The 12,097-nt window shown below is 44.3% G+C and overlaps 1 protein-coding gene across 2 annotated transcripts; it reads right to left on the bottom strand.

The window, feature by feature from the left end:
• Window positions 1-5,253: 5,253 nt before the first annotated feature.
• LOC123085056 (tyrosine-specific transport protein 2) lies at window positions 5,254-10,860 on the bottom strand. Of its 2 annotated transcripts, none has more exons than XM_044506624.1 (3): window positions 9,382-10,857; window positions 7,957-8,053; window positions 5,254-6,228 (listed from the first exon to the last, which is right to left on the bottom strand). In XM_044506624.1, exons 1-2 carry the CDS (start codon window positions 10,746-10,748, stop codon window positions 7,960-7,962), a joined length of 1,461 nt encoding a protein of 486 aa, XP_044362559.1. In that variant the 5' UTR covers window positions 10,749-10,857; the 3' UTR covers window positions 5,254-6,228; window positions 7,957-7,959. The 2 variants fall into 2 exon arrangements, with proteins under 2 accessions (XP_044362559.1, XP_044362560.1); XM_044506625.1 differs by lacking the exon at window positions 5,254-6,228 and adding an exon at window positions 6,268-7,364 and having other exon boundaries at window positions 9,382-10,860.
• Between the last annotated feature and the right edge of the window lie 1,237 nt (window positions 10,861-12,097).

Below are 12,097 nucleotides of genomic sequence, written 5' to 3'. Positions count from 1 at the left end.
AGATCACCGGAATCGGATGCACGGTTTGCAAATGGCAAGCAAAACAAATATGGCACCAATCTGCGATTAACAGCACGAGGCCATCTAATTGCATCATGAAAAATAAGCTAGATCACTCTAACACAACAACAAAGCACATGGCAGTGATCCACTCAAGATGCTTGACAAAAGATGAACACTGAGCTACGGCTAATTCACACAATAGCAGGTTCAAACAAGCATGGCAAAAGTGCAAAAGATAACAGGTTACAGACTTAGTGAAAATAATAACAACATGTCAGGAATTTAACATCAGAAAGCAATGTTTAGAGTAAGATAACAACATGCTACAGGAACATATCATGGCAAGGAAAAGCATGGCATGAAGCTACTCAAAGAATACAACAAAAGTCCCTTACTGACCATAAGCCAAAAGGGATCAGAAAATACAATGGCAACCATGTAAACATAGCAACGTTCGTTAACAGATTCAGACTTAGCAGAAAACTGGAACATGGCAAAACAGATTCACGTAGGCATGTTTGCGAGCTCGATGCACTCACCACAAAGCATGGCATAACAAACTATGCATACACCCAGCAACTAGACATGGCATAGAAGCTAAACATGGCAAGAACAACCTCATAGCATGCACGGATCAACTACAACAACCTCAGCAAAATTGCTTAACATGTAAACAATCTGCCAGGAACATTTTATAGCAAAAGTAGAGCTCGATTGAGTCAAACTAGGGTGCTCCATAATTGCAAACAAAGGCATGAATGTATAGAGCATAACAATATCTCCAAAACATCCTTACTGATCATTCTCAAAAGAGGCATGGATCACTCTGTAGCAACAAGAATACATGGCATAAAAATATCAACAGGGCAATGACTTAGAAGATTTCTAAGTCCCTGAAATCAGCAACATTACGAGAGCTACTTTGCATGCTTGTGCTAGTCACCACAAAGATCACAAAAATACATGGCATACAACCCTGTAAAGATGGCATGGCATACTTCAAAACACATGTAGGGCTCAAGTTCATAGGATGCACACATTAATCATGGAAAAAATGACAAATGTCCAATTACTGATAAGAATCTGAAACTAACATTGCATAGCACTCTTGCAACAGCATTTAGGGCATCAAGATGAACTCAAATGAACATGGTGCAATGGAATGAAATGAAGTACTCATCGAGACGAACAATTTGATATGCTACACGCCCAAAACGGAGCCACAGATGCAAAGTTATGATGCGATGAAGGATGCTAAATATTACTGGGACTAGGGCAAAAATTAGGTCAACCTCCCAGATCTACATCGGGGCGGCGCGTCTCCCGAGGTTCGACGTCGAACTCGCCGGAGATGGAGATGGTGGTGGCCGGAGCTTTGAGGGGGGGGCGGAGGAGCTCGTCGGGGCGGTGAGGAGGCGCTCGCCGGCGCCGGTGGAGACGGCGCGGGCGGCGCCGGAGCGTCGAGGCGGCGGTGGGCGAGGGCGGCGGCCGGGCGGCAAGCGGCGGCTGGCGGGGCGGCGAGCGGCGGCGGGGCGGCGCGGACAAAGTGGGGAGGCGCGGGCGAGCGAAGGCGGCGGCGGACGCGCGCGGGCCAGGGAGGGCCCGCCCTGGGCTCGGCGGGCCGGCAGCGGAGGGAGGCGGCCGGGCGAATGACGGCGTGCCACGTGGCGGCGGCGGGTCGGACACGTCCGGCCCGAAGCGGACGCGTCCGGCGGCGAGAGGTGGGAGAAGACTAGGGTTAGGGTAGAATGGATCCGGAATTTCGGGGGGAGTTGCCTTTTTATAGGTAGAGGAGCTAGGAGGCTCCAAATTGAGCACGGTTTGCGGCCACGCGATCGTGATCGAACGACCGAGATGATGGAGGGGGTTTTGGTGGGTTTTGGGCCACTTTGGAGGGGTGTTGGGCTGCAACACACACGAGGCCTTCTCGGTTCCTCGGTTAACTGTTGGAGTATCAAACGAAGTCCAAATGGCACGAAACTTGACAGGCGGTCTACCGGTAGTAAACCAAGGCCGCTTGGCAAGTCTTGGTCCAATCCGAGAACGTTTAACACCCGCGCACAAAAAGAGGTAAAAGGGGACACCGGAGGACATAGGAGCGCCGGAATGCAAAACGGACAACGGGGAAAATGCTCGGATGCATGAGACGAAAACGTATGCAAATGCGATGCACATGATGGCATTATATGAGATGCATGATGAAGACAAAAGCAACACGAAGACAAAAACCGAACAACGAGGAATATCATAACTTAGTGCCGGAAATGGCAATAGTTGGAAAACAAATATGGCATGTTACATACGGGGTGTTACAGATACAGAACTAGCTCCAATTCATCAATGTAATGTAGGCATGTATTCCAAATATAGTCATACGTGCTTATGGAAAAGAACTTGCATGACATGTTTTGTCCTACCCTCCCGTGGCAGCGGGGTCCTAATGGAAACTAAGGGATATTAAGGCCTCCTTTTAATAGAGAACCGGGACAAAGCATTAGCACATAGTGAATACATAAACTCCTCAAACTACGGTCATCACTGGTAAGTATCCCGATTATTGTCACTTCGGGGTTAACGGATCATAACACATAATAGGTGACTATAGAGTTGCAAGATAGGATCAAGAACTCTCATATATTGATGAAAACATAATAGGTTCAGATCTGAAATCATGGCACTCGGGCCCTAGTGACAAGCATTAAGCATAGCAAAGTCATAGCAACATCAATCTCAGAACATAGTGGATACTAGGGATCAAACCCTAACAAAACTAACTCGATTACATGGTAAATCTCATCCAACCCATCACCGTCCAGCAAGCCTACGATGGAATTACTCACACACGGTGGTGAGCATCATGAAATTGGTGATTGAGGATAGTTGATGACGACGACGGTGACGGATTCCCCTCTCCGGAGCCCCGAACGGACTCCAGATCAGCCCTCCCGAGAGGTTTTAGGGCTTGGCGGCGGCTCCGTATCGTAAAACGCGATGAAATCTTCTCTCCTATTTGTTTTCTCCCCGAGAGCAGATATATAGAGTTGGAGTTGGAGTTGGGAGGTCTCCAGGAGGCCCACGAGGTAGGGAGGCACGTCCCCCACCCTCGTGGACAGGGTGTGGGCCCCCTGGTCTTCATCTTTGGCGAGGATTTTTTATTATTTATTGTAAGATATTCTGTGGAGTTTCAGGTCATTCCGAGAGCTTTTGTTTTCTGCACATAAAACAACATCATGGCAATTCTGCTGAAAACAGCGTCAGTCCGGGTTAGTTCCATTCAAATCATACAAGTTAGAGTCCAAAACAAGGGCAAAAGTGTTTAGAAAAGTAGATACGACGGAGACGTATCAGTCACCAGTGATGATGTAACAAGGACATGTTGAGTCTTGGTACGAGGAACTACAAAGTAGTGCAATGTGTCAAAAGTTGCTCAAAAATAACATGCTAATGATTCGATGATAAGCTCCTCATAATTTTTTATATATGTTAGAATTTTTATTTAAGTACATCTAATCATAAACTAGAAACCACTATCAAGATATTGTTTTAGATGAAGCGCTTTAGACATATCTACAAAGCTATTTAAGGACACATACATAGATAGATAAACTATTTTCATCAGGGTATTGTAAATGAATCTGCTAAAGCATGCAATTTGTGTTTTCTTATTTTCTCACGTTTATGGGGATTAGATTTAAATATCTTTTTAAGACTTAATGTATCTATCGTAACTTTCACTATAAAGACATTTCAAAATTAGAACAAGATATGCTATTAATAATAGCATCATTATCATCCGGTCAATTATTGTTATAAGTTGTCAAAAGGCATATTAACTACAATGTCGATATCATAAAAATGAATTATAAGTAAGTATAAGAGTTCAGTACAAATGTTTAATTTACTTGGAATAATTTAGGCTTGGCATCGTCGATGAGGATCACGGGCATATCGTTCAGGATGTCAAATCCATGAGTGCATGCAAGATGCCATTGTCGACAGCTCCATCTTATCAAAACCTTTCTCCTTTAGTTGTACCATCCTGTAAGGCGGTGGCTCAACTGTGTATCCTATTCATCCCCAACCCCGCCAACAAGAGTGGCATTGACAGAAGCAGTAACCGATTGGCTAAAGAACGAACATTAGTGACTGTAAATGACGCTGTGCTTCAAAATAAAATAAAAATATAGACAATACTATAAAAATAAAAAACAACTAATGATCGGAGAAAATGTTAAAAGAAAGAGAGAGAGAGAGAGAGAGAGAGAGAGAGAGGTCGTATGTAATTTGGTATTTTTATTGTTTGATCCAATGTTGATTATTTTTTACAGGCCTTGCCTTGGACTTCTTGGATCTTGTTGTTTTGCCTAATCTGTTGACTCTCGATCATCATCATGTGGGATACATTTCTCTCTTGTGTCTTGCTATGTGTGCATATTTCCCAACATAATACTACTTTTCGGTGTTTTCTTATTTTGTGCTTGTGGGACATTTCCTGGTTACTCATTGAATTGTTATACTCGTGTTTACTTTGTGTTGGTCACACGTGAATGTGCATGTTCAGCTGCATCTTCTTTATTCTCAGTTGGGAGCCTTGGTATGTACTCCCTCCGTAAAGAAATATAAGAGCGTTTAGATCACTTTACAGAGGGAGTGGTTTTTAGTGTTCTATCATGCCCGTGCACTTGTGCGTGTCATTTCTTTGGTTATTCTTACCTAGTGACTAATTATTGTGTAACTAGTGGTGCCACTCAACAAATGATACATTAGTTGCGGGTGTCTTGGATATTTGGTTTTCTTTCTCTTGTCTTTGTTGTTTCCATGGCCGGATGGCCATGTTATACATGTGTTTGTAGTGTTCATTGCTTGACAACATGTTATTATGCAGTCCCTTGTGTGTATGTCTGATGTCACGCGTGGACCTAGTCGCCGCCCTTTGCCTGGTCCTACTCCTAGGTCATATTATGTGCCTCCCACCACCCGCGATTTTGGCTTTCGCGAAGAAAGAGCAGGGATTCTTTGTTGATCTTGCGTTTGTTCATTTTATGTGCTTCTATATATTGTCATCTCTTCATTTGGTCACCCTTGCCTTTTGCGATAGGGGATGATCGGCTCGGCTACAATTTCTCCCTCCATCCATGGCAGCTAGAAATCACAAGCGCCATAGGTTGGGTCTTGATCTTCTCCGGTGTGGTTATGAAGGTGATGTTCTATCGTTTAGGTCTCCTATCAGTTTGACATGTTGCTGTTCCGTCTTACTGTTTATTCCTACAGTTTGTCTAATTCACATCTAAATATTTTTTAAGGATGTCACATCTAAGCTTCTACAAATATATAATGCAGCAACAAAAAAAAACTAGAACAAAAAAATAGACCATAAACAGAATGAACATCAGCTTAGATGTGACATCTAGATGTGTTGTAGATAGACCCTTATTTCTATATGTGTGTAGTATTGTGATATGGTTTCCCGTGAAAAAAAAAGTATTGTGATATGGTTAGTGGTATATATGAAAACTGCAGCTTATGAATGCCTCCCTCCATAGCTCCACTGCTCAGATTCCGTTCACCTTCACAAGTCAAAACCTATGATTTTCACAAGCTACAGGCTTTTCACCTGCGCCCAGTGCAAGTCGTTCTACATGGAAATGGTGCAGAGACTTCAAATGAACTCATTGGATCCTAAAATCAAGAGGTGGTACTGTATCTGAATAAAAATGACGTACAGGGAGCATCGCCGCTTCAACCGAAATCTGGCACCTCATCTTACTCCGTACCTATGAACATGACAAGGGCATCTTGTCAGCCAATAGGGTTTCTTTTTTTGAAACAACGGCAAAAGCTTTGCCCTGTTCATAATTAAGACGAGCAGCTATACAGAACCGGCAACCGACCCACAGAGTACTACTCTCGCGGCATGATCGAACTCAAAGGTTTGGCGCCCGCAACAAACCCCTAGCCTGGCCTCCTCCTTAATCATACCAATTTCTACACTTGGCATAGATGAAATGCTCCTATAAACTCTCGCATTGCGCTCATTCCACACTTCCCACAACACAAGCATGAGGATGGAAACAAGCCCCTTCCTAACAGCACCACCATTGTCATTGATATTAGCCAGGGCGCGCCACCATTCCTCGACCGAAGTGAAATTGCACCACTCATCCATGTGCAGCTCAACGAGGTCCAGTAGGGTTGGAAACAGAGATATTCAGGGTAGTCAGTCACCTAGAACAAGACATAAGATCAGCCAGCATGCCGATTTTGGGTTAGGCAACAACCATATCAAAGAACTAGCACATTCATGCTGACATGTACAGCACACTTGAGCAAACTAGCTTAGAATGTGGCCTGGAGATTGTTCAATACTTTTCCAGGAGCCAAAATGCAGACAAGCTTATCTGGATTTTTTCTAAACTAAATAATCATTTAAAAATTATTAGACCCTTACCAAGCATATTTGCAGACATGGCCTTTTTAGCTACACAAAATGGTCTTATGTTGCACAAGAAAAACTACTGCACCATGAGTTTAGACCTGGGTCAATGCATAAAAATACACCCTCTGTTCCTAAATATAACACGTCTTTGGAGTTTAAATTGAACTGAAAAAATGTCTTATATTTAGAAACAGAGGTAGTAGCTACCAAGCTTTCTGGCCATCCAAACCCATCAACTGTCGTGGAGGGACACATAGGGCGGGGTAGGGCAGCCGCCCGACCTAACAGGCGTAGCAAATATTCCCTACTATTCTGCTTCTATGCCATGGCCACAGGGCAGCTTGAGTTCAGGATGGCGACATTGCTGACTCAAAGGTCACCAGGACACAAGACAGACGACCGATGAGCGAAGTGTCAGGGCCTGAGCAGCTGGGCTTTACATGTTTAAGGCACATGAGAGTTAATCAGGCTAGGCTTTGCTGATATTCCTTTACGCTTAAACAGCAATGAAGCTTTCATATAGTTAAAAATCGATGAAATGTCAAAAATGTAGTACAAGCTTGGTGAGGCATTTTTGCATGTGCTAATTTCATTTCAATATGTTTCTACACGGATTTGTTGTCATAAATCTAACATCAAATACTCTTATTAGTATGTATAAAACTACAATCATGATTTCACCCTACCAAAATTTCATACCATCCTCTGCCACTGTCCATCAACATGGCCAAAATGGTAAGTTTGTCAACAAAAGTTTGGTGATACAGCATCATTTTTATTTCAAATAATAGTTACATAATACAAATAAACCCATTAATGGTGAGGACAATATAGTCGAGCTTTCAAGCACCAATCAACTACAAGATGGTTAATTTCTCTCCCAAAACAGACTTCTTTCGCTCATTTAACGGAATGATGGTCAGGCCTGGATCAACATTACAGAGATGTACTGAGTATGTACTTGATGTAATAGACATATATAAAGACACACGGTTTACTGATATAGTAATCACGAGTACAAATAACATAGCTAGTGACCTTGAAGTCCTAAATGAATCAAAGTTGTCAGAAGAACTCCAGTGGTAAGAGAGAACACCAGACACAAGGGTTCCTAAAAAATTGGTCTGACCGAATGTTGCTCTAAACACTGCATGAAGTAGCCTTGGCGGTAAGGAGTCACAAGAGAATCCGTCAAAAAAAAGTTTCTCTGCCGTGTGGATAATTCAGTAAGTGGTAATTTTACCATCCAAGCTCAACAATATTGAATTTACTTTTTTATTTGTACTGCAAACGTTTGATAACATTTCCCCTCTAATTTTACTGGAAGAAGTCTTTTGATTACTCTGGTTAGTTCTGCAGACAGTTGCAATGATAACTTCACGATTTTAGTTTGCACGCCCATGGAAATTATGAAACAGAAACTTCAGTTGGTCAAACTCTGAAGAATTATATTTGTGACTTGCTCAGCACTCATGAGCTGTATGATAAGAAAACAAATGTGCACCTCAGATGCTTACCTTTTAATGCCGGAATGCTAGGATAACCGCAACGATGAAAAGTACCAAGAGAACAGCATTCCCACCAGGCAAAATATCTTCACATGAACCAGGTGACCTGGAGGATGAAGAAGCAAACAAAAAACGTTGAACAAAATGAAAGTTTACAGTTTAGATACTCGAAATATTGATGCTAACCTACTCTTTTGAAGTTTTTATATAATAAATTATATCATCCTTCACAAGATTAAATATTTCTTGCACATAAAATGACCGCTATCACATAAATTAGTATATTATATCTTACATGATTTTACTCACACACGTAATGACAAAAAGGTCATCGTGTGCTCTGAAAGCTGGAGGCAAAAAATCGACAGTTTGACTACAGAACGAATAAAGACAAACGATTGCATAACTGAAACTGATAAATCGATAGTGGTTCCACAAACTATACAGCGTCTGTTTAGAGGAATGACATGTTCATATCCAGAAAAGAGGTAGAGGAAACGGCTGGAGAAGTGTGTGATTGCATTATGCTAGATGTCTTATTGTCAGGCTAATCTGAGTAGTACTAAATGTCCTGTAGAAAATTTTAAAGGGGTAGCATGGTTTCAGACAAAAAAGTGTAGCAGTGTTGAACTACATTGTTTGCTGGTCAAGCTGGAGGGTCTGGGCACAGACATTCAGACAATTTCCCTATTTACAGCCTTATACTTTTACTATCTCCATAACTTTATCTTCTCATCAAATCACATATAGCCAGAAAATTTCTACGTTACACCAAATTTTGATGGTTGTCTTGACATTCAACGAGCTGCAGATCTATTTACTCTATGTTAAGTTGAACAAATAAAGCTATGTCATAAAAAAAAGTACCTGTAGCTGTGTGGAAGCTCAACAGGTCCAGAGTATTCATACTTTTGTTTGCAAGTTATAGAACCAACCACTCTCCAACTTTATACACAAATGTTACTAGAACACATGCCGAACTTATCTAATTAATACAGAAGGAACACAGCAGTTATAAGGATCTTCCTGTGGAAACAAGGATGACACAAAGCAGAAAGTCTAGAAACGTGAAGTATAAAAGGGGACTAGCACAAATCAACAATTCTATCTTTACTGCTAAGAATTGGAGACATTTGAGTCAGTTAAACAAAGACTGAACTGTTGAACATAAGACAATTGTGAGCACTTCAAGAAAGACTTAATTAAGTTGCTTAGTCCCCATTCAGCAATGCCGACAGATATTAGCAAAGGTACTGAGCATAAGTTAGCACCCCTGATTACATATTTAAGTACTCTGCACTTCGTTTCCCATTATTTCAGCATGTATATATGACCATTGCTGGTTGGTTTGGATTTTATATTTTTACCAATGCTGCTAACTATATACAGTAGTATATATATTCTTTATAAGAAATATGGCCTAATGAACATTACCTCTTTTTCCGTGACCGATGAATCCAGGCCATCACAGGAGGCAGGATCCCAAACAAGAAGCAGTTTGCATAAACCCCGGCGAAATCTAATGCCTTGGCAAACGCCGTTGAAAAGAATGATACAATAAATATGGGAATGATCAGCACTGCCAACGTAAGAACCACCTCGTTCCTGCCATGATCACCACCAGCATCGGACAACTCCACACTTCCTTGCGTCGGAGAAAATCTGTTAACAATCAACTGCAAAGTGTCTTCCAGCTGCTTCGGGAAGCTGACGGCATATCCTATCAAGCTCGTCGCCAAAGCAGCGAACGCGAAGCCTCGAACGGGAGCCAATGCTGCTGGGTTCACCGAGAGAAGAAGCTTAATAGGGTCATCAAACCTTGCACTGCCGGTCGCGCCTGCCAATCCGAGAATGACCGCATTCCATGACAAAACCATGACCAATGGTACAGCACCCCCAATGAGAATTGCCCTGCGTGCATCATACACCGAGTCACCTACAATCTTGCAGATGAATGGCGTGATCACGTGGAACCCAAGCGTGAGCACGGTGACCGGAATGGCCGGCAAGATGGCACCAGGGCTCCAGCACGCGTGGCCAAGCGAATTCAGCATGCTGCTCCGGCCGACGGAGACGCCTGTCACCACAAGCGACGTGATCGAGACGAGCATCAGGCCGCAGAGCACGCGGTTGACGCCGTCGACGGCCTTGAACGGGAAGAAGGCGATGAGCACCCCGGCGAAGCACGGGAAGAGCGCGTTCGCCAGGGCCGGATTCAGCGCGGGGAAGAGCTGGGAGACCAGCGAGCCGATGCCGGCTACGCAGGCGACCATCAGGGAGAAGCTCAGCGCAGCGTAGACGACGGCGACGACGCCGCCGAAGGTTGCCCCCAAGGTGCTCGACGCAAGTCCCGTGAAGCTGACCTCGTCCACGCCCCCGCTCTCCATGGCCGCGAAGCTGAGCTCGGCGACGAGGACGATGGAGGACACGACGTAGGCCCAGGAGAGCAGGATGGCCACGGTGGAGGGGGCCGGGCCGGAGCGGATGGTGGCCGACGGCAGCGCCAGCATGCCCGGCCCGACCGCCGTGCCGATGATGAGGCTCACCGCCGCCCAGAAGCTCTTCTTCTCGCCGCCGCCGGAGACACTGGCCTCTACGAGGGGTGGCGACGGTTGGGCGGCATCGGTGCTGCTGCACCGCCACCGCCATTGCCGCCTTGGCAGTAGCCATGGCCGTGGTGGGGGGTTCTTGGATGCGAGGACTGGGGCTCTGGGCGTTCTTGGCCTGAGAGGGCGGTGTCCACTGGGAGAGGGGACGGCGGTGAGCGGTGAGAAGGTGAGGTGGCGGCGGCAGAGGAACATGGCTGCTGTAATTTGGCAGGTCAAAGGTAGGTTTTTTCCGCAATGGCAAGGTGAAACACTGCGGCTTGGAGTTCTCCTTTGACTGCTGATGAAGACACTCAGAGAGGGATTGGGGAGGCAGGTGATTTTTATTTTTTATTTGGCGCTGGGACGCGTCGGTCGGATCTGATTGACTGAGCCGTGGAGCGTCACCTTCTATTGTTGGCCCTGTGTTGCAAAAAAAAAATCTGCAACATAAGTCATGTTGCAGAAAATTTTACAACATAGGTTAAGTTATATAGATTTTTTTTTTCACATAGGTCTTGTTATTTTTTTTACAACTAAAGGTTTTATATAGTTTTTTTTGTAACAGAGGTCTTGTTGCAGTTTTTTTGACAATAGAGATCTCGTTGTAATTTTTTATTTTTATTTTTTAACAAAGGTCTTGTTACATCTCTTTTTGCAACAAAGACATTGATACAAATACTCACTATAGCACCGGGATTATTCCTGGATTTATTCAAAAATTTCGGCGATGCATGTTCAGTGGGAATAGACGTTCTCGTCGACTACGAGGGGCGTGTGGTGAATTTGTCAATTTCAAGATGATATGTCGGCTTAGTTTTCTCGGATGTGCTCATAGGGGTAGGGCTTGCGTATGTGTTCATAAAGATGAATATATGCGTGTATATATGAGCGTCTGTGTTTATACCGTGTTCTAAAAAAAACTCACTATAGTGGATCAATGACACGCGTCTCATGGAAGAGATGGTGGATGCTTGCGTACAATCCGCCAGCTGAAGCCAAGCATTTTCCTTTTGTTTATAAGAGCACTTCTCTCAAAAACCCCTCCATGTTGTATGTGTAATGCATGTCACGTTTGGTACTCCCTCCAATTTAAATATGGCAGGCCAAATCTGAAACCTCTCCAATGGCGATCGGCAAGTGGGGCGCAGTTGCTGGGTTGGCCGAGAGGGGCTCCGTGCTCCCGTAGCGTGCTCCTTGCTTGCGAGGTTTGGTCCGTGGGCTTGTAGGGTCTGCTGTTTTCTAAGAGTGGCATGCTTTCCTACAGAGGTGTGGGACTTCAGCAAAAACTGTGCAAGGCCTTCGCCGTTGCGACAATGACGAGTCTGTGGACGTCGTTCTCCTTCTCGGAGGCGTTGCTTCCATGCCCATCATCTCTAGGTCTTCCCACAACCTTGTTTTTGCTATGGTCGCCCTCCCTCAACGTCCACCTGTGTGGTGCCTTTGTGTGTGCAGCGATGCCAAGGTTCGCTCTATAGGGCCCTCGTGAAGCCGTCGGTTTATCTCATTGTGTTCTTGGCTTCTTTTAGACAACGTGCTTCTTGGTTGGGAAGACCATCTTGAGA

This window comes from Triticum aestivum, chromosome 4A (assembly GCF_018294505.1).
Source record: "Triticum aestivum cultivar Chinese Spring chromosome 4A, IWGSC CS RefSeq v2.1, whole genome shotgun sequence".
NCBI lineage: Eukaryota > Viridiplantae > Streptophyta > Magnoliopsida > Poales > Poaceae > Triticum > Triticum aestivum.
The sequence above is the reverse complement of the archived record's forward strand: the minus strand, read 5'-3'. Positions and strand labels throughout refer to the sequence as shown.

Excerpts from the sequence above, each read along its gene's own strand:
- LOC123085056 (XM_044506625.1), bottom strand. The coding sequence starts at position 10,748 with ATGTTCCTCTGCCGCCGCCACCTCACCTTCTCACCGCTCACCGCCGTC. Across the intron at positions 8,054-9,381 it reads CATCGGTCACGGAAAAAGAG|GTCACCTGGTTCATGTGAAG; the intron begins GTAATGTTCATT and ends TTCATCCTCCAG.